Below are 23,503 nucleotides of genomic sequence, written 5' to 3' on the forward strand. Positions count from 1 at the left end.
TAAAGAATCCTCTTCTATGTTGGTGGAAAAACCTTCTCTCCTCCAGACGCAAAGAATGCCCGCTTGTGCCCGTCACCTTCCTTGGTATAAACAGATCCTCAGCGAGATATTTGTATTGTCCCCTTATATACTTATACATGGTTATTAGATCGCCCCTCAGTCGTCTTTTTTCTAGACTAAATAATCCTAATTTCGCTAATCTATCTGGGTATTGTAGTTCTCCCATCCCCTTTATTAATTTTGTTGCCCTCCTTTGTACTCTCTCTAGTTCCATTATATCCTTCCTGAGCACCGGTGCCCAAAACTGGACACAGTACTCCATGTGCGGTCTAACTAGGGATTTGTACAGAGGCAGTATAATGCTCTCATCATGTGTATCCAGACCTCTTTTAATGCATATTGTAAACGTACTGTAAAATGAAAAGTCTACATATTAAATAAAAGGTATTTTGGCATCTGATTCCAATGCATCTCACTGAACAACCATGTATTTATGAAATCATTTGGATTATGGCTTAATAATATGTTGCAATAAAAAAAAGTACGGTTGCAATCAAAATTATACAACCCACAGCTAGGTGTATTGGCAAAAATTACAAAAAAAAAGGAACAATTGAAATACTGTACCGCAACACAATTAATAACAAGCGGTTTCACCATACTCAATACACAATGGTATTTTTAATCATTACTGCAGTCTAAGAATTATTCACCACCTTCATAACAATCATCTTTAGTACTTAGCTTTGGTGGCAGCAGACACTGAGGTTTCAGCTTGCACAGTAAAGTACATACTGCATTCTGATGGTCTCCTTGCCCAAATTTCAAGATGCTCTACTTACTCAAAACTCGTGAAAAGTTGGCTGCAAAAGGCTCAAAACCATATAACCAAGCCGCAGAAGTTTTAAGATTCTGTTCAATCAAGCAATGAAACAAAACTGTTACTTTTCAGACTAATGAATTAGTGGTAGGAGGAAGAATGAAGCATTCACTGAAAAGAGCACCCTGCTTACAGTGAAGCATGGTGGTGATGTGGTGCTGCTCTAAGGCTGATTTGATTTCTCTGACACTGAAAACCTACAGGACTTAAAAAAAACAACATAGATTCAATCAAGTATCAGGAGATCCTAAGAGAAAACATCCTGCCTTCTATGAAGTTTGGGTGTCATTGGACCTTCTTACAGGACTATGACTTGAAGCATGCGTCAAAGTCCACCAGACTTAATTTCAGAAGAAAATAATCTGAGGGCAGCATAAGGTAGGGGATTAGAAACATTTCAGAGATGAGTCACTTGTTTGGCTGTGTGCTGTTGATTCCATACAATCAATGCTTACTGTCAATAGACCAGGGGTGTCAAACTGCATTCCTCGAGGGCTGCAAACAGGTCATGTTTTCAGGATTTCCTTGTACTGCACAGGTGATAATTTAATCACCAACTCATTATGTGTGTAGGTGATTAAATTATCACCTGTGCAGTACAAGGAAATCCTGAAAACATGACCTGTTTGCAGCCCTCGAGGAATGCAGTTTGACACTCCTGCAATAGACAATGTACACAGAAAGCGGTGTTGTGGGCGGGGTTAGCTTTCTGAGCTCTGCTGCATTCTACATGAGAACTCATTGTGTCACAACTACTGCACCCAGTATATTAAGTGATACATTGCTGGAATCAGGGTCTATGCCCCTACATTATGCCGTTCTCAGACTAGATAGTAAAAACCTGGTGAAAGATTCCCTTTAAATAGGTTTCCCTGGATTGGAAAAGCATGGCTACTTTTTTCAACTTTAAGGATACCACTCTCTCCTGGTTCTCCTATCTCTCTGACTGTGCTGTCAATGTCTAATTTGCTGGCTCTTCTTCACCTCCTCTTTCCCTTACTGTCGGGGTTCAAAACTAAATTTTTTCCTTTTATCTCCCTGTACAGCCCCAATTGGATGAACTCAGCAGATTATCTTTCAGTACTACTCCTCAGACAACACCCATGTATTTGCATCTTCTCCTGACATCACCTTCACACTATTACAAATCATCTCTGATTGTTTTTCTGCTGTCTCCAACACAACCATCTTTCTCTCTATCTGAAACATAATCTTTTCAATTGGCATCTATTCATCAACACCTGCGTGTATATATATAAATAACTTTTCACATAAAAGTATAGAGTGGGCTGTGAAATCATCTAAGGACTCAATCTCATCTGCATAAAAAGACCAAGTGTTATACGAGTACAATACTATTTTTCTCAACAAGCATCCGTATGACATCCGTATGACATGTGTATGCAATCCATATGCAATGCGTTTTTTAACATCATGTTTAACAAACAGTAATGTATATAATTTAATGCCAGTTTTCTAAGTAATAAAGCAATCTTCTAGATAGATAGATAAATAAATAGATAGATAGATAAATAGATAGATAGATAGATAGATAGATAGATAGATAGATAGATAGATAGATAGATAGATAGATACAGAGGGAGATATATAGCTGTCAGATATTTAAGAAGCTCTGTGGAGCTTATCCGGCAGCTTTTTAGGTGTAAATAAAAAATGGCGTGGTGTCCCCCCTATTTTTAACAACCAGCTAAGGAAAAGCACACACCTGTTAGAAGGTCTTAAAAGTCTATATGCTAACATCAAGCCCAGGGGTAAGTAATAGAAAGGTGTCTATCAGATATCCCCATTACTGACTCCTCAGTCAAAAGAAAGAAATGCACACAAACATCTCTCCACTACTAACAATCAGGATTGATGTAAGCGGACATTACACAGCTGTCATCAACCACAAAACCCCAATTGCCAATGCACCAGGTCAATTGAGAAGAGGCAAGGCTAAGCACCAGAATTGGCACATCTAATGGATGCGCCATTTCTGGGGCAGCTGAGAGCTGGGAAGGGGCCAATATCCATGGATCTTCAATCAACTTGCAGCTGTCTGCTTATCCTTTGCTGTTTATTAAAAACTAGATTGTGGCCCGATTCTAACGCATCGGGTATTCTAGAATATGCATGTCCCTGTAGTATATGGACAATAATGATTCCAGAATTCGCGGCAGACTGTGCCCGTCGCTGATAGGTCGAGGCAACCTTTATGACATCAACGTCGCCATGGCAACCATTATTACATCTATGTCGATACTGTGCCCGTCGCTGATTGGTCGAGGCGAATTCACGGCAGACTGTGCCCGTCGCTGATTGGTCGAGGCAACCTTTATGACATCATCGTCGCCATGCTGTGCCCGTCGCTGATTGGTCGAGGCGAATTCGCGGCAGACTGTGCCCGTCGCTGATTGGTTGAGGCAACCTTTATGACATCATCGTCGCCATGCTGTGCCCGTCGCTGATTGGTCGAGGCCTGGCGGCCTCGACCAATCAGAGACGCGGGATTTCCAGGACAGACAGACAGACAGAAAAACCCTTAGACAATTATATATATACTGTAGATAGGGGGGAACCCCACATCGTTTTTTTGGGTACCCCCTTTTTAATAACCAGTAAAGGCTAAGCAGAAAGCTGTGAGCAGATATAAATAGGCTGGGAAGCTTCTTGGTTGTTGGACTCTTCCCAGACCATTAAGACCAGCTGCCAAATGTCTGTTTTCCCTTGGCAGGTTATTAAAAATAGGGAGACCCTTGCTGCAAACACAAATCACTGATTATATATCTCAGTGACATATTTCCATATTTCTAGCTATTCAATCTATACTCTATATATATTCTAACTATTCTATTCTGATGGTTTGGGCTGTGAATTTACTGCACTTGGCTGATGTTTCCTTTGAGATGTTTGTGTAAAAATTGGATGGCACATGCCGTGCAATTTTTTTCTCACACCCATTAACTTGCGCATTGGCGATTTTCAATCGATATGTTTCAAATCGATATGTGACCACTCGCAGCATGCTGTGATAATTTTCTCATCCTGATTCCAAACGAGAAAAAAAATTGAAGAACAATAGTTAGAGTGAAATCCAATTTTTATCGGATTGTACTCGCCCGATTTATAAGCAGATGAGAACAAGCCCTAACAAGCACTTTTGAAGTAAGACATGTCATTTTTCATCATTTCGGATTGTTATTATTGTCTTTGGCTATGTCACTCATTATTTTCAATCCAGTAAGCAACTATTAGAGCTCATTATATTGCCTTATAAAAATTAATTATGACAAAGAACCTTTTAAACAAGCAGCTATTTTCACTACTCCCAATAAGCTTTAGCTCTCCAGCATTTCAAATGTGAGAAGAGAAGAAAAGCTCATATACATTACTGACATGACATATTCTGAATGTTACAAAATGTCTTTTGTCTTTTTTTATTTCATATTTTCTTAAAGGGAACGTGCACTGGCTGTATGATTTCAGTCATATACAGGTACCACTCACAAAATTAGAATATCATTAAAAAGTTTATTTATTTCAGTTCTTCAATACAAAAAGGGAAACTCATATTATACAGAGTCATTACAAACAGAGTGATCTCTTTCAAGTGTTTATTTCTGTTAATGTTGATGATTATGGCTTACAGCCAATTAAAACCCAAAAGTCATTGTCTCAATAAATTAGAATACTTTATAACACCAGCTTGAAATAAATTATTTTAAAATCCGAAATGTTGGCCTACTGAAAGGTTTCATCCCTAAATGCAGTCAATACTTGGTCGGGGGTCCATTGGCATCAATTACTGCATCAATGTGGCGTGGCATGGAGGTGATCAGCCTGTGGTACTGCTGAGGTGTTATGGAAGCCCAGGTTGCTTTGATAGCAGCCTTCAGCCCGTCTGCATTGTTGGGTCTGGTGTCTCTCATCTTCCTCTTTACAATACTCCATAGAATCTCCATGGGGTTAAGGTCAGGTGAGTTTGCTGCCAATCAAGCACAGTGATACTCTTGTCTGTAAACCAGGTATTGGTACTTTTGGCAGTGTGGACAGGTGCCAAGTCCTGCTGGAGAATGAAATTTCCATCTCCAAAAAGCTTGTCAGCAGAGGGAAGCATGAAGTGCTCTAAAATTTCCTGGTAGATGGCTGCGCTGACTTTGGTCTTGACAAAACACAGTGGACCTACACCAGCAGATGACATGGCTCCCCAAATCATCATTGATTGTGGAGAATTCACACTAGACCTCAAGCAGCTTGGATTGTCTGTCCGTCCACTCTTCCTCCAGACTCTGGGACCTTGATTTCCCAGGTCTAGTGTGAAGTATCTCCAAGATCTTATTCCAATATGTCGGAAGTGTAATAATAATAACAATATTAGCAATAACCTCTAATTAGAAATGTAGTATAGTTTTTCTGATAAGCTATGTCTCTTTAATCATGTGCAGGCATTGCAGGATCGAAGGTATCCATGGTTACAACCACTGATATAGTCACAGTTAGCTAGTTGCTAGTGGTCGTCGTAACCATGGATACCCAAAGTCCTGCAATGCCTGCATATGAGGAAAGAGACATAGTGAATCAGAAAAACTATAATACATTTCTAATTGGAGGTATTTGCTAATATTATTATTATTATTACACCTATCACATAGTGAGCTAGGATCTTGGGACTGAGAATACCCCTTTAACTAGGTGTTACCAGAGATTTGTCTCTGGGGATGTGTACTACTTCCCCTGCAAGAGGATGACCAATCATAAGCACACAGCTACACATAGGGGAAAAAAGAGCATGCCCCCCTCTCTTCACTGACTTTTGCAGTTACTGTTTTGAGATAGAGCAGAGCTGAGTTATGTATCTTTAGAAACCTTTCTAGATATCATCTCATGGCAGTCAGTGTGTGTAGGGGGAGGTGGAGTATGAGAGCTGACAGCACTGTGAGATGAGATTTGAAAGTGTTTGTAATGATACAAAACTCTGCAGTTATTGTCTTGAGATACCACACAGATTGAGTTATGTAAAACTGCAAACACTTTCAGATCTCATCTCACAGCTGACATTATGGAGGAACGGTAAAAGTAGCTAGCACTGTGAGATGAGATCTGGAAGTGTTTGTAATGATACATAATGCAGCTCAGCTGAATCTCTACATCATAGCAGTATAGCTATGTATCATTACAAACACTTCCAGATCTCAACTAACAGTGCTGTCAGCTGTAAACCCTTCTCCCTGTACTGACTGCCATGAAATATGCACTGGAAGAGTTTGTAATGATTCATAACTCGGCTCTGCTGTATCTCTAAACAGAAGCTACAGAAATCATTGTGGAGAGAAAGGCGTGTTCTTTTCTCCGCTGCAATACACCTCCTCCTTTTGATTCCTCACGCAGAGGAAGAATTACCCGCCCCCCGAAACAAATCTCTTGTAATGCCCAGTTGTACTATAACATATATTATGGCCTAAACTGTGCAAGCTAACATGTCCACAATAGAGAGGATAAGTGAAAAAATAAACACTACGTTTTGCTCAGCTCTGCAGACACTATTCCATGATGTGACCAGTTTACCATGTTCAAACTGATGAAAGGTTCTGTTAACCAGCCAGAAGCAAAAAAAAATATTATTCAGACCAAGGATTTGGTTAATTCATGGAGAAATACAAATGTTCTAGCTGATAATTTAGCTACTTTGTGTTAGATACTTGTCAACAGTCATGGATTTCCCAGGACTCCTTGGTCAAAAAAGGTATGGTTTATGTAAACCTTGTCCAAAAATGGGAATTTTGGGGTAGGTGGAGGCATTCCCAGGAGGGGTGGTGCATTTCTGTTAATGATGCGGACAAAATTTAAATAAGATAAAATAAAATCCAGCTCACCGTGATTGCATCTTGAGGATGTTCGGTGCCCGGAAGCGCCTTGTAAAGGCGTGGAAAATGCAAAATGAAGACTCCAACTCCACAAACTGTGAGTATTCACATAAGCAATTCGGAGGACATACACAGTCAGCTATACAAGTTCACATGACCCGCATCAACGCATTTCAAGTGTCTGCAGACACCTGAGACACATTCATGCGGGTCATGTCAATTTGTATAGCTGACTTTGTATGTTCAGCAACTTTCTGATTTTGTATGTTCAGCAACTTTCTGATTTTGTATGTTCAGCGACTTTCTCTGAACCTGTTCAGTGGCTCCACATCCTATCACTATGGAGATCCTGTATAAACCACTAGTCCCACAGTCTCAGTCCTCTTTAGGTCATTACCTTTGGTGTTTATCAAGCTCAGGGTTTCTCATGACACGTCATCCTATCCAAGGACTCGTTTAATGTTGAAGGCCATTCTGTATTTCTGATTATTCCCACCTCCTTATAAATGTAGATCATCCTTTCGCAGCACTGTACACTCCTTGCTCTCCAACTTCTCACTGACTCTATCCAGGAAGTAATCAGCTTTCCCTAACATTGGCCCCTCCAACTGTAGGCTTTTCCCAAACACTAACTGTATCATAACTCCCCCTCTCTCTGCCAGCTACCTGTGGCTAGGCAGACTTCTACTTCATAGTAACAATGTAAAACATCTCTATACACTAATCCTATTACACTTATAATGCTTATTCTATACTGTCACAGCCTAGGCCTCTTTCACACATCCGTTTTTTAGAATCAGTCACAATCCATCAAAGTGTTGAAAAGACGGATCCTGTGCAGATTGTAAAAAACTGATGCACTGGATTCTGCCACAGTTCTTAGGGGCACATGACCCAATTTTCAGGCTTAAGTAAATCCTGTTCGTGACACCAAAAAATTGGAGCGCCCCTGTATGTCATGGGGATACTCAGTACTGGGTCCTTTGGTTCTCAAGGGGGATGTCACGGTGGCTGACCCGGTCCATGGCCCTCGAGAGGTCCATTGTAAAAAGGGAAAGGTCTTTAAAGGGGAAATGTACGTGACGCCACCTGTGGTATTCAGTCAGGGTGACCGACGCTGCTTAGGGGTCCGCTAGGGTGATGATGATGATGGAAGCTAGATGGTATACCTTCCCACAGGTGAAGTGTGTCCCCAGGGCTTCCCAGAGTGTAGATGGTGGATGGTGTGAGGCGCAGTGAAGAACGAGGACATAAGGTTGCAGTCTCTTTACCTTTTTACTGAAGGCTTCAGCATCCACAGTCCAGAGCACCAGATCACATGGCAGGCAGAGTCCGGCCGGTTTGGAGGCAAATCCAGAGTCCCCTTATCCAGGTAGAAATCTGTAGCCTTCCTCTAGCGCCTGGGTGTTGTATCTTATTGCTGAGCCTTTCATAAGGTCCTCACAACTGAAGCGTAGAGATCCTTACTCCCTAGGCATTCTGGCTACCGGATTTCTGCGCCTCAGAAGGAAGCAGCATGCTCCTGGCTGGTCTTCCTCTGATATTCCTCTCCTGTGCACTGCTTTCCTGCACACTCTCTGCAATATGTTCGCTTTAGTGTCTTCTTCCAGGAGCTGCAGCACTTCATGTCACAGGGCTCCTATGCTTCCTCTCCCCCTGTCTCTCTGACAGGAACTGAACCCTTTCCCTCCAGATCAGGAAGTTCTTATAGGGGAGTTCACCTTAAACAGGCTTAGAGCTCCCCCTTCTGGTCTGGAGTGTGAACATGTTGCATGCATTGTGTTTACCTGGTGAAGACATCTTTATTGCCTTCATACGTAACATCACTCCCCCTAGAGGAGAATGACATTAGGACCCTGGGGCGCTGCTTATACCCCCAACCCCCCCGCCCCTCCCCATTAAATCCAGTACTCCAGGACTGGGAAAAGAAAACAACAATAGATTAGCAAAAAGACATGCAATTTTTAAAATACTATAAAACAAATTAATTTAACTATGCTTCCCTTTATGGGAGGTGAGGACTCTTGAACATTGCAAAAAACAGTTTATAAAAGTACATCTGTTATTGTCTTTGGTCAGATGAAGCAAAGAAAGGCTCCTCCCACGTCGGCAAGGTGGGCAAAACCAGGGTGCACCTTGGAGGTGCCAAACTATTTACAAAGAAAGTTTTTGGGTAAGCATTGTCCATTACCGCAATGTCCATTTTTAAACCTGTAACGAAGCTAAGCAAACAATTCAAACATATAACAGCAGTTATTAATATTTCCAGATCTTGTAATGAGTTGGGGTGTGATTCTTAATGCTACATGTAGACCTACACAGTACAGGGGTTGTTGGTGACCTGACAGGATTCACTGCTTTTGTTACCACTGGTGTAGTGCACTGTCTCTTGGCTACACTTCTGGTGAGTCTACGTAGCAGGGGGATACTGGATCTTTTGGGACTACTTCTATTTTCTGTAGGCATGGCAGATTCGTTGATAGCAGAGGGTGGACTTGCCGATTCGACTGCTGGCATGACGTTTTCTGTCGGAATCTGCTGGTCCGAGCCACTGTTGAGGTGACAATTGCTGCTTGAACCTGTTGGTGCGGAGTCTCTTCAGGTTCTGAGTCACACTTTGTGCTGGTATTTCCAGCTGAGGAAAAGTCAAGACAGGTATCACAATGGCCTAATTTACTTGAGTCCAAGACTGGGGAAAATCTCTAAGAACAGTGTGTATCATCTTCTTTTCCATAAGTGGAGATGTTCCTGGATCGGTTTCTCTGTTCCTCAATTTATCAGGGTATTTCTTGGGATGGTCTCTGGATACTGCCGTCGAAGTTTCTCCTCCATCTTTGCTGATAAGACAGACTTTAGTATTGTTAAAGTTGGACGGTAAGATGGTATATGCTTCTGCTTCCCACTGATCATCAAGTTTGTTCGCTCTCCTTTTACGCTTTAACACTTATTCACCTGGTGACAAGGGAATTGCAGGAGCACGTTGGTTGTAGTCTCTCTCTCTTGTTTTTGTCTCGCTTGAGATAGTCTTCTTTCTACACATTCTTGTACTTGGTGGTACTTTTGCTGTCTTTCTGTATCCCAATCTGCATCAGATTATGGATTTTCTGGGGTTAGGACTCCCATGTCTAGATCAACAGGTAGTTTGTTGGATCTTCCTCTCATCAGGTATGCTGGAGTACAGTTGGTGGAATTCACTGGAATATGGTTGTACAAATCTACCAAGTCTGGCAACTTTTCTGGCCATAAGTTCCTTTCCTGTATAGGTAAGGTTTTCAGTAGGTCAATCACTACTTGGTTCATCTTTTCACACATTCCGTTGGTTTGCGGGTGATACGTAGTTGTTCTGATCTTTTTGCATCCATACAGGTTGCAGAACTCCTGGAACACTTCCGCTTCAAAGGCTGGACCTTGATCAGTAAGGACCTTCTCTGGGTATCCATGTGGTCTACAGAAATACCATTAGAAGGCCTTGGCTGCTGTTCTTGCTGTCAGATCCTTGACAGGTACAACTACCAGGAATCTGGAGTAGTGATCCACGATGGTCAGGGCGTAGACATAGCCTGACCGGCTTGGAGTTAGCTTCACATGATCTAGCGCGACCAATTCAAGTGGTTGTTTGGTGACTATGGGCTGTAGGGGAGCCCTCTGACTGTCACGGTCCTTTCTGCGCAGGCTACATGGGCCACACTCTCGGCACCATTTTTTGATGGTTTTTCTCATACCAATCCAGTAGAACCTTCCACGAAGTAGGATCTCTAACTTCTTCCATCCGAAGTGTCCTGTTCAATCGTGGTATGCTTCCAGAATCATTGGCGCATCTTGTCTTGGGACCACTATCTGCCAAACCAACTCATGAGTGCGTGGGTCGATGCTTCTTTGGCACTCACTACATGGCCCAGGTACTGCACTTTGGGCTTTAACAGATGGCATTTGGATGGTTTTACCTTTAGGCCAAAGTTGGACAGAGCTTCAAACACCTCGGCCAGGTGCTCCAGATGGTCCTCATAAGTCTTGGAGAAGACAATGACATCGTCCAGACACAGCAAGACGGTTTCAAAGTTCTTGTGTCCAAGACAGCACTCCATCATCCTCTGAAACGTTCCGGAGGCATTGCACAGTCCGAACGGCATGTAGTTGAATTCACAGAGACCCATCGGTGTGGTGAAGGCCATCTTCTTTTTGTCCACCTCTGCTACGGGAACCTGCCAGTACCCACTGGTGAGATCCAAGGTAGAGAAGTAGTTAGAACATTTTAAAGCAGCTAATGATTCTTCTATTTTAGGCAAGGGGTATGCATTTTTGTGTGTAATGCAGTTTATCTGCCTATAATTAACACACATCCTCATCGTGCCTTCCATCTTCCTGACGAGGACCAATGGAGCTGCCCAGGGTCTACAACAGTCTCTAACTATTCCAGCCTCCTTCATCTCTAGTAACATGTCTTTGGCACACTGATAATGAGCTGGAGGTACAGGACGGTATCTCTCTTTAATGGGCGGATGATCTCCCATGGGGATATGATGTTGAATCCCTTTTACCTGCCCAAAACCTAGGCGGTGCTTGCTGAATGCCAGCTCATACTCATGAACCACCCTGAAAGCTCCTTGTTTTTGGTGTGATGGGGTAGAGTCAGTGCCCACGTGTAATTTCTGACACAAATCTTCCATTTGTCCTGCAGAGCCATTGTCCTCTGCCTGGTTGGATGGGACCAAGGGTTCTGTTGGCTGTATCACATTATTATCAACAGTAAACAGTTTGGCAAGCGTGGCATATTTGGTTAGGTGTGTCATGCCGCCGTTCCCCGCGCCCTGTCATACTTACCAGTCCTCGGCGTTCCAGCGCAGCTCTTCTGCTAAAGCGTCTTCCCTCCAGCGCTCGCCCCTGGCTTCTGCAGCTCGTCGGGTGCGCGCGCGTGTCGCATTCAGTTCTGCGCGTGCGCACCTCTGATTCTCCTGCTGGTGCTCCTTCTCATCCTTTCCGTCGTCCTGGAGGACTGTAACCCGGAAGTGTCTCCCACGCCGGTATGTAAGCTGCTTCCTGCTGCCCCTCAGTGCCTGTTGATCATTTGTGCATACAAGTGCTTCTGGCCGCCTGTGGTTCAGTGCGTTCCTTGCCCTCTGACCTTGGCTCTCTTCCTTTCTCTGCAGTGCCTTGCCGTTTCCCGTGCTCCTGCCGTATTCCATCTGTTCCTGTTTCTCCGTGGTACCTGTCCTGTTCCTGTGTCCCTGCCTTACTCCCGTCAGCCTCTGTGTCTCCATATTTCCCCGCCAGTCTCAGTGTCTCCGTAGCTTCCCTATCCCCTTCCTCCTTCCTGTATTACCTTGCCATTCCCTGTGTCTCTTTCCTGCCCATTGGTTCCAGTGTGCCTTCTGTGTACTCGCCAGGTCTCTGGCCCCGTCATACCCACCAGTTCCTAGTTTCAGTAGTTCCCATCTACCTAGTTCCTGCCGCCATCGCCAGCCCGTTAGTTTTCCCCTTTTTGCTCCGATCCTCCAGCTTCCGTGGCGATAGTCCCTCACAGGCCTGCCCCTAACGCTCCCTGTATAGGGGGCGGTCCATCTGGTCAGCTCGTCCGTGAGGGGTTCGTCGTCACGGTCAAGAGGGTTCACTTTTCGTTTTGTATCCACGAAACGTCACAAGGTGGACTTCTTCCTCTCCACAGTTAAGGAGAAGCACTGGTACCCTCCCCTTGACTCCCGGACTTCAATCACCCCTCTGGCTGTCAGGATTGTGGGCCTAGTGTCTGAATACACAGGTTCTACCAGGGCCTGGTAGTCTTTACCTCTGAGGCCTATTGCTGCCCGACACCATATTAACATTTCACTCCTGGGGGGTATTGCAATGGGGATTGACTCACTCACTGTGGCATGGCCAATTTCTCCACCAGATAGCTCTACCTGCTGTCTCTGTACTAGAGCTTTGATGATTTCTTTCTGCAGGAAACGTTGCTCTCTGGAACCAGCTGTTTCTGCCACCTGCTGTAACAAGATAATAACTTCTGCAAGACAATTTTCTATGATATTAGTACCAATGGTCATCATAGGGTTACATTCACGGCGATCAATATCAACAATCATGATCCCTTGGGATTTTAACTCTACCCGTCCCACTTTAATGGTGACCTCTTTGTATCCCACTTGTGGTAATGGCTGACCGTTACTGGCTACTATGGTGAAATCATCGTCAGGGCCATGATTAATGTCTGTGTCAGCCCAATAACGTTTATAAAGGATGTAAGGCATAGTTGTCACCTGAGAACCGGTGTCCAACAGAGCGTTCATGGGGACACCGTCGATCACAATGGGGAGAACAGGTCGTACTCCAAAGTACTTGGCTCTCCAGTTTTTGCGGACTGGCCCTCAGCCCCAGGGGTCGCTCGTTTAAATGACAGTACCTTGCAATGTGGCCTGCCTGATTGCAGCGGCGGCAGATGGGTCGTCCGTCCTGATGATAACGATCGTCGTCACTGCCTCTGGTCGGTGGGATCCTCTTCTGTCGTCACCAGGGAACATCTTCCATCTGGAAGCCAGCTTGATCTTCTCCTTGTGGACCTCCTGTAGGGACTGCACGGTCCGGGCTAATGCAGCAACGTTCTTGGTCAGCTCCTGTAGCTGGAGGCATAGTCCAGCGGGAGACTCATCTTCAAGGATCTGGGCATCGGCCTCAGCAGAGACTTGAGGATAGGGCGCCACCTCCTGGTGGTATGTGAGGGCTGGACGCCTAGGGGGAACTGCACGGCTGAGATGCCGTTCCTGTAGCACCTGGATGGCCTTGTCTTTGAACTGCGCAAAGGCCAGATCAGGATTCTGCATGGCCAGGAGGTGCAGTTGGGCCCTTTGGTTACTGCACAGGAGTCCCTCAATGAACCGCTCTTTTAAGAGTTTGTCCTCATCTGGCACACTGTTAGGGTCAACCTGCCCGATTGCCTGCAATGCTTCCTGGAGATTTAGGGCATAGTCCCATAGAATATCCTTCGGCCTCTGTTTGCACCCATAAAACTTCAATTTGATTTCTGCAGCGGTGTGGGTGTCAAAGGTGATTTTAAGCTTAACAAAGATCTGCTGCACAGTCCGTTTATCTGCAGCTGGCCAGGATTTCACCTCCCTCAGGGCCCCTCTAAACAGTTGGCCCATTATAATGTGAACTTTCTGATACTCTGTCAGAGGATAAACTTCAAGCAGGCTGCAGAGTCTTTCTTTAAAGTCATCTAATGTATGCGATTCTCCAAAATATTGCGGGAGCCAGGCTGCTCCAGGTATGTATGGCATGGAGAGGGGCATGATGGCCGTTGTAGCTGTGGCAGTGCCCGGCTGGCTGATGGGAGCGGCGGGCTCTGCGGGACCTGGCGGCAGTACAAGGCCTGCGGCTGCATCTATCGCGGGGTCTGCGGGCACATCCGCAGCGAGGCCTGCGGGTGCTATTAGGTCTGCGGCTGCGACTGCCGCCAACTCCCCTCCTGGGTTAGACATTGTTCTTCCCCCTCGCTAATCTGATAGAAGCCCGCATCTCTTTTTGCGGCTCCGCTGTACGACGTCTTCACTTCTGGCGTTCCAAGCAGCAGCGCGGCACCCATTCTTCCTGCTTCACGCTCTTTTTGGCTAGCTCCGCCCACGAAGGTATGTCCCCTCCCCCTCGCACTCCACGTTGTGCGGCAATGGCGGATTTTGGAGGGAATTGGCAATACACAGTCTTTCAGCAAATCACAGTTCAACACAGTTCTGCCACAGTTCTTAGGCGCACATGACCCAATTTTCAGGCTTAAGTAGATCCTGTTCGTGACGCCAAAAGATTGGAGCGCCCCCATATGCCGTGGGGATACTCGGTACCGGGTCCTTCGGTTCTCAAGGGGGATGTCACGGTGGCTGACCCGGTCCGTGGCCCTCGAGAGGTCCGTTGTAAAAAGGGAAAGGTCTTTAAAGGGGAAATGTTCGTGACGCCACCTGTGGTATTTGGTCAGGGTGACCGACGCTGCTTAAGGGTCCGCTGGGGTGATGTTACGGCAGCTAGATGGTATACCTTCCCACAGGTGAAGTGTGTCCCCAGGGCGTCCCAGAGTGTAGATGGTGGATGGTGTGAGGTGCAGTGAATAACGAGGACACAAGGGTGCAGTCTCTTTACCTTTTTACTGAAGGTTTCAGCATCCACAGTCCAGGGCACAGAACACAGGGCAGGCAGAGTCCGGCAGGTTTGGAGGCAAATCCAGAGTCCCCTTATCCAGGTGGAAATCAGTAGCCTTCCTCTAGCGCCTGGATGTTGTAGTACCTTATTGCTGAGCCTCTCATAAGGTCCTCACATTTAATGAGGATGTTCTAGATGTTATGTCTCTCTCTCTCTGTCCCCTGGATGGATAAGACAAACCCGTATGACTGGTGGCCTGAGGTTTTTTTACAGGGACTCTAGCACGTCCCGGCCTCCACAAGTTGCCACCGTGCCTCCTGGATATAGGATTATATCAGTAACTTGAAATTAGCTGTCCTGCCAGCCTCTGAAGTAAAGCGTAAAGATCCTTACTCCCTCGGTATTCTGGCTACCGGATTTCTGCGCCTCAGAAGGAAGCAGCCTGGCTGGTCTCCCTCTGATATTCCTCTCCTGTGCTCTGCTTGCCTGCACACTCTCTGCAATATGTTCGCTTTAGTGTCTTCTTCCAGGAGCTGCAGCACTTCATACCACAGGGCTCCTATGCTTCCTCTCCCCCTGTCTCCCTGACAAGAACTGAATCCTTTCCCTCCAGATCAGGATGTTCTTATAGAGGAGTTCACCTTAAACAGGCTAGAGCTCCCCCTTCTGGTCTGGAGTGTGAACATGTTGCATGCATTGTTTGTGTTTACCTGGTGAAGAGATCTCCTTTATTGCCTTCAAACGTAACATCACTCCCCCCTAGAGGAGAATGACATTACTGCAACGACCAGGACCCTGGGGCACTGCATATCCAGTGTGTGAGTATGCGGCACGTATCCAGTGTGTGAGTATGCGGCATGTATCCAGTGTGTGAGTATGCGGCATGTATCCAGTGTGTGAGTATGCGACATGTATCCAGTGTGTGGGCATGCGGCATGTATCCAGTGTGTGAGTATGCGGCATGTATCCAGTGTGTGAGTATGCGGCATGTATCCAGTGTGTGAATAAGCAGCATGTATCCAGTGTGTGAGTATGTGGCATGTATCCAGTGTGGGAGTATGCGGCATGTATCCAGTGTGGGAGTATGCGGCATGTATCCAGTGTGTGAGTATGCGGCATGTATCCAGTGTGTGAATAGCGGCATGTATCCAGTGTATGAGTATGCGGCATGTATCCAGTGTGTGAGTATGCGGCATGCATCCAGTGTGTGAGTATGCGGCATGTATCCAGTGTGTGGGTATGCGGCATGTATCCAGTGTGTGAGTATGCGGCATGAATCCAGTGTGTGGGTATGCGGCATGTATCCAGTGTGTGATTATGCGGCATGTATCCAGTGTGTGAGTATGCGGCATGTATCCAGTGGGTGAGTATGCAGCATGTATCCAGTGTGTGAGTATGCGGCATGCATCCAGTGTGTGAGTATGCGGCATGTATCCAGTGTGTGATTATGCGGCATGTATCCAGTGTGTGAGTATGCGGCATGTATCCAGTGGGTGAGTATGCAGCATGTATACAGTGTGTGAGTATGCGGCATGCTTCCAGTGTGTGAGTATGTGGCATGTATCCAGTGTGGGAGTATGCGGCATGTATCCAGTGTGTGGGTAGGCGGCATGTATCCAGTGTGTGAATAGCGGCATGTATCCAGTGTGTGAGTATGCGGCATGTATCCAGTGTGTGAGTATGCGGCATGAATCCAGTGTGTGGGTATGCGGCATGTATCCAGTGTGTGGGTATGCGGCATGTATCCAGTGTGTGAGTATGCGGCATGAATCCAGTGTGTGGGTATGCGGCATGTATCCAGTGTGTGATTATGCGGCATGTATCCAGTGTGTGAGTATGCGGCATGCATCCAGTGTGTGAGTATGCGGCATGTATACAGTGTGTGAGCATATTAATACAGCATGTGCAGTATGTGTCCAGTGTGTGAGCAATATATACTGGGTAGTTTGGTTGCCATTGAAAGAAATGGGGCACAACACACACACACACACATACCTTACACAGGAGCTCTTTATAGTGAGCACATGTAGCATATCATACTCCAAGTTGTGAAATGACTACTTTCCGATGCTCCAGGTATTCTATTGCTAACAGTAGGATCTGATTATGCAGTTCTCCACTACCTTATAAAAATATCTATAAACCAGTGAAACATCAGCAAGTGTTTCCCTTAGTGTTTCCCTTAGGATTTCAATTCACAGCTGACATGTAATAAAGGTGCGTCTGGCAGAAAACCGGTTTAACCTCAGACAACAGAGCAAGAAATTCCTCATATTGGAAAAAGTATCACAATTGTTGTGTCCTGTAAAATTGAATCCACGTATTGACCTTACTTACTGGTGAATCCTTTGCTGGCTGAAGGGAGCGGTGTAACAGTCATTCTCCTCCAAGTCTGGGATAGTCTCCTTGTCCAGTCTCATAGGCTTTTTAGGTAACCATCCACGAAACCTGCTTAGCTGCTTCTCCATCCTGCAAATAAAGTCAATGAAAGTGACCGAAAAATTGCATTATTATCTGAAAAAAAATATTTATTATCTTTTTGTATACTTACATTTAATAAATTATATTTATACATTCTTATAATGTGAGAAAAATATTCTAAGCATATTAGTAAGGCTATGTTTAGAGCTTGGCAGTATACTCAGTGGCTCCATCAGGGGCTTATGTCCGAAGCCCCGTAAAAGGGGGTTAGAACATATATGCTGATATATTGATGCAGACGGAGTGTGCTCCATCGGACATCACTTTCAGCCCTATACGCTTAGCTGAGGTGGGCAGCAAGATGTAACAGGCTTAAGATGTAGACACCAACTGACTCACACAAGGGGATCTAAAATGCTATTTGACCATAGACTCAATCGTAGTAATCATACAGAAGCCAGATCTAAGCAACCTTCTGATATGATGGTGGTCCAGGCTCCGGGACCCCCACCCCTAATTAGAATACAGAAGCTCTGGTTAGTGAATATTGCAGCCTTGGCTTCTATCTAGTACTGACTTACAAAACAAATATTTAACTCCTTTAGGAGAATCTGTCAGCAGGTTTTTGCTACTTCATCTGAGAGAGGCATAATGTAGGAAAAGAGTCCCTGAATCCAACGATGTATCACTTAGATTACTGGGTGCAGCCGTTATGATGCAATCAGAGTTTTTAGCTTTCTATGAAACACATCAGATTTTATGTTTCACCAGGACTGGCTCATGTTTTAATGGATTTCTAATAAAGACTGATTCATTTCTATTTTCCGCTTGGACGTGCCAAATTCCTACCACTTCCTTTTGAGACGTGGTAGATGTAGGTTGTAGCAGAGCTGAGAAATCTAACCCTGCCCACACCACTGCTTTCTGTGTACACTGTCTATTGACAGTGAGCTGCTTATGAGAGGAGGGAGCGGAGTCGGACCAAGGTTCATTTGAGTAACATTCCTGATAATGTTCTGGTGATAAAACTGGCATTTTAAGTAAACAACAGCACACAACTTTCTGACACATCACTGAATGGTTTCAACCCCTACCTCCTGCTGTCTACATATTACACAGCAAAAGCCTGCTGACAGATTCCTTTTAAAACTTCACATTTAATGTTAATCTCAAAGTATAATTTAATTACCCACAAATACAAATACAAGCAATAATATGTCCTAAAATAGTTAGGTATTGTATTATATAAAGTCCAAATATAGGGAACACACTTAAAGGGAACCTGTCAGCAGGATTGCGCACAGTAACCTACAGACAGTGTCAGGTCGGCGCCGTTATACTGATTACAATGATATCTGGGTGATGACATCCGTCTTGTGGTTGTTGTTTAATCTTTATTTGCAGTTTTTAGTTAATGTGCTCGTGTCCTAAGGCGGGGTTCATGTATGTGGTGCTCTGATTATATATTCATAATGCAGACTGCTGACAGGTCGCTGATCCCTCACTTACCTGCCCCCCTGGTTTGCATAATGAATAACTGTACATTCTGAAGAAAAAAAAACTTCTGCAGGGAGGCGCCAGCTGTAGCATCTGCGCAGCAGCATAGTCGCATGATGTTATTGAGCAAGTTAAAAAAAAAATCAATTTCAAAATGGCGCCCGCCGTGCCAGCACAGTAGCAGCTATTGGTGTATATAGAGGTGATTCCATAGCTGCTATTGCACAGGCGCCATCTTGGAGGAGGAAGAATTTTTTTCTTCTCCAGCAAGATGGTGCCACAAGCTCCTGCGCAATAGCAGCTATCGGATCATCTCTATATACACCAATAGCTGCTACTGTGCTGGCACGGCGGGCGCCATTTTGAAATTGATTTTTATTTTGTTGAACTTGCTCAATAACATCAAGCACAGTTATTACTAGGACACTAAGCATGCCATTATACTGCAGCACAGGTGCCATGGCTGACACCTGCCTTCAGAAGGTTTTTTTTCTCCAGTATGTACAGGTATTCATTATGCAAACTAGGGGGCGGGTCAGTGAGGGATCAGCGACCTGTCAGCAGTCTGCATTATGAATACCTAATCAGAGCACCACATAGAGACCCCCCCACATGCAGCCCCAGGGCACCAGCATATCATTAACACAAAACTGAAAATAAAGATTAAACAACAACCACAAGACTGATTTCATCACCCAGGTATCAATGTAATCAGTATAACGGCGCCAACCTGACACTGTCTGTAGGTTACTGTGCACAATCCTGCTGACAGGTTCCCTTTAATGGGGTTAATATTTCAATCAAATCCAGGTTAATTGACAAAGGCCATCCTCCATGGTTAAAGGGGTTATCTACTACTGATCAGAGAATAATGACTACATCGCGAGGCATTATTTATAGGGAACACCTTAACATGGCTAGTACTCTCAGCAGACCCCAGCTATTTGGCAATGTATATAAATATATGTTAGGCATGGTGACATAGTTACCTTATAATAATGGTACAAGGACATGTATTTGTGGGCAATTAAAGGATATATTAGAGATTAAGTTTTAAGTTTTTCATTTTTAGTTTTGTAGGCCAATTCTAGTTTTGTTGTGTGTCCAAAAATAAAAACAACCCAGAAAGCATGGTCTCGGTAATGGACCAATTAGCTATTATAACTGGTGCTTGCTTACGCATTTTAAAGTGCATCTATTATTGGGCCCAGGGAGGTGGAAAAAAAGTGAAAAAAATTATATTGATCTATTGGGCTGTTTTTTGCTTTTTGGAGAATATGTGAATGCCTCAGTAGATGAGGTACTGCTGATTTTCCGAAACTTTCACGTGACACCCGCTATCTATCCCCTGGATGCTGATCCCAGCAGTCCTAAGGGGGATGCAGCACTAGGTCCAAGTAGTGAATACCATTTTTTCATTCTTTTTCCCATCCCAGTGCCCATTAGTAAAGAGTTGTTCAATAGTGGAAAACTCCTTTAACCATGTTGTATGGCTATGGATGTACAGTATACTCCTGGTTTACACATGCAAATTCATATACAAGAAACATCGGAGAGAATGAATGGTTTTTTCTCTAACCTGCTCATGAACTTGTATCGTCGGTGCAGGTAATAGATTTTTCTCCTGGAAGAACAGCAAAAATGAAGCCAGTCGAGAAGAAAACCCATCGTCAGTTACAGTATCAACTACCAAGAAAGCAAAGGAGATTGAAGACAGAAGCCTGTAAGAGGTGGAGGAAGAGACTAGAGAGATTAACATACACAACAGTCAGAGGAGACTGCTGCGTCAATCATTCCCGCTCCCTTTAAGGGCAACTACACTTCAGATATGGAATATGTACTGTACATACAAAAAAATTATTTTAACGACATTTAAAAAAATAGAAGAAAAACTCCTCATACCTCAAAGGAACTACAGTCATCGCATAATATTGTATTTACATTTGCGATAGAGCAGAGAACCTGATTTTATAACCATCCACTGGCCGAAGCAAACCTGGAAACGGCTTTGGAGCACTTGGGGTTGGTGAAATAGATGTTCACAGTCAGTTCCGAATAGGATAGTTCATAAAATGGCCATACTGAGAATATAGATTACTCCTATATAAAGCAGTAGTCAGGCTACACATGAAAGACTGCACCTGGGCATAAAACAATACATTCTGGTGCATGCTCCATGGCTGGTGGGAAAAGTATGCAAAGGCAAATGTAGATTATAGCACACAGATTAGCAAACCAGGGCTGTTAACATTGGAATAACCACATCTTGGGGCCTCTCTCTTAAGCACAGTGGCTCAGTGGTTAGCACTGTAGCTTTGCAGAGCTGGCGTCCTGGGTTCAAATCCCACCAAGCACAACATATACAAAGAGTTTGTATGTTCTCTACGTGTTTGTGTGGGATTCCTCATGAGTTCTCCAGTTTCATCCCAAACTTCAAAGGCATACTGATAGGGAATCTAGATTGTGAGCCCCAATGGGGACAGTGATGATAATGTCTGCAAAATACGATAAAGCTTTATAACCAATAAATGAAATAATAATAAGACATCTGTTTGGCCGGCAGCTCTCTTGCCTGACTTTCCCATACACAAGAGCACTTGCTCTGCTGATGCTCCAGTCTTTTTATGAGGGAGCGAGCCGCCACCACAACCTCTGATGGGGGCTTATCTCTTACAGAACAAAAAGATATGCTTTCTGAAATTGGACACATCAGCTCCTTATGGAGCGCCCCCAGCCGCAGGGCCGCGGGTTACTCGGTACCGGTCCTCTCTGTCTCAGTTCTGGGGTTGTCACGGTGGCTGGACCCGGTCCGTGACCCTGCCAAGGGGCGTCCAATAAAAAGGGGTGGTGAAAGTCGGATAAAGTTTCGTGACGCCACCTGCGGTATTCGGTCAGGTCGACCGACGCTGCTTGGGGTCCACTGGGGTAATGTGATGGCAGCTAGATGGTATACTTTCCCACAGGTGAAGTATATCCCCAGGGCTTCCCAGTAATGTAGGTGGCGATGGTGTGGGGTGCAGTCAATAACGAGGACACAGGGTTGCAGTCTCTTTACCTTTTACTGAAGGCTTCGGGATCCTCAATCCAGAGCACTGTCAACAGGGCTGTCTGAGACCGGCCGGTCCGAAGGCACATCCAGAGTTCCCTTTGCAAGTGGAAATCAGTGCCTACCACTAGCGCCTGTGTGTTGTAGTGCTTCCCTGCTGAGCATTCGGGATAGTCCTCACAACTTCTGTTCTCGTTCTTTCTCTTTCTCTCTCTCTTCGTCCCCCAAGTTTAACTGGATAGGACGCACCCATTTGACGGGAAGGCTCGGAGCTATCCTGGGACCCTAGAGACGCCCCTCTCCACGCTTGCCCCCTATGTCTGCTTAGGTGATGTATGGTAGACAGCCAACCTATAATTAACTGTCCTGCGGTATTTGAAGTAAGGCATAGAGTCAGTTACTTCCTCGGTGTTCCGGTCACCGGCTACGCGCCTCAGTAGGATGTTGCCGTTTTCGGGGCACGACTCCTACTGGCTTTCCTTTGAGCTTGATCTCGTTTCTCACTGTCCACAATATCCTTCTCTTCGTGTCCTTTCTTAGGATACCGCCGCAAGGTAGTGCAGGCGTGGTTCCGTTGCTTTCTATTCGTTCTGCTAGGCCCCTGTCAGGAACCCACCCCTGACAGGTCCTCTCTGGACTCTCCCAGGCTGCGTTCTGTTCTAACTTCCTATCCGACCCCTAGTTTTACCAGTGTGAGGAGTGGCCTAATACATAGTGCCTTTTGCTCCCCCTAGTGGCCAGAGTGTGAAGTGTAATGTGTGCTTGTGATACCTGGTCAGGTGAACTCCTTTAGTGCAATCAGACATAACATCACCCTCCTTAGCGGCAGAGCGACATTACTGCAATGACCAGGACTCTGGGGCGCTGCACTTACCGCTCCCGACATTATCTGTCAGGAGCCACCATACACATTTGACTTTTGGCCAAACCCATCGATATCGGTGGGTTCAGCTGACATTAGACTTATGTGTATGGGAGCTTGCAAAAGAGTAGTCCCACAATCACAACTTATCACCTATCTACAGAAAGAAGAAATGTCAAATCCCCTACTATGAGGGTGATGTGGGTTCCAGCGGAGTGGTGAATCTGTACTTGTGATGACATAAAAAAGACTGGCACATCCAAACTAGTGTGAATAGGTGCATACCAGGAGCAGCTACCTCCATATACAATATACAAAAAAAGGGTTGCACTCTATTGTGCCAAAACACATCAAACACGAAATACATGAAATTTGAATAGCAAAACTGCTTTTTGAACACCAGAAAAAATTTAATTTTTTTGAGACGCTTAGCACAGAATTTGGCCAAAATAGTGTGAGCCCATCAATGAATGATGGTACTTGATGGGCTCACACTATTTGGCCAAATTCTGTGCTAAGCGTCTAAAAAAATTTTTTTCTGGTGTTCAAAAAGCAGTTTTGCTATTCAAATTTCATGTATTTCGTGTTTGACGTGTTTTGGCATGATAGAGTACAACCCTTTTTTTGTATAATCAATCTGTACTTGGTTAGCTCTGTCTGTCTAAGGAACTGAATGTAGCACATGAATTCTTGTTGTCCACTCAAATTGGAAACAAAGGAGACCTGTTCTTAGTATCAGTGGGAGTGGACCCCAATGATGAGACGCTTACCGTATCTATCCCAAATTGTAAAAGTGGGACAGTCCCATTTATTAC

The 23,503-nt window shown here is 44.9% G+C and overlaps 1 protein-coding gene across 3 annotated transcripts in view; it reads right to left on the reverse strand.

Annotated features, from left to right (window-relative positions):
- Positions 1–23,503, reverse strand: part of ANO4 (anoctamin 4) — a 412,900-nt gene that overhangs the window by 88,192 nt on the left and 301,205 nt on the right. For all 3 annotated transcript variants that reach the window (XM_069764298.1, XM_069764297.1, XM_069764299.1), the window contains 2 exons: positions 20,360–20,404; positions 17,200–17,331 (listed from right to left, as the gene is read on the reverse strand). In XM_069764298.1, coding sequence (XP_069620399.1) covers positions 17,200–17,331; positions 20,360–20,404 — 177 coding nt within the window. The remainder of the gene's footprint in view (positions 1–17,199; positions 17,332–20,359; positions 20,405–23,503) is intronic.

This window comes from Ranitomeya imitator, chromosome 4 (assembly GCF_032444005.1).
Source record: "Ranitomeya imitator isolate aRanImi1 chromosome 4, aRanImi1.pri, whole genome shotgun sequence".
Taxonomy (NCBI): Eukaryota; Metazoa; Chordata; class Amphibia; order Anura; family Dendrobatidae; genus Ranitomeya; species Ranitomeya imitator.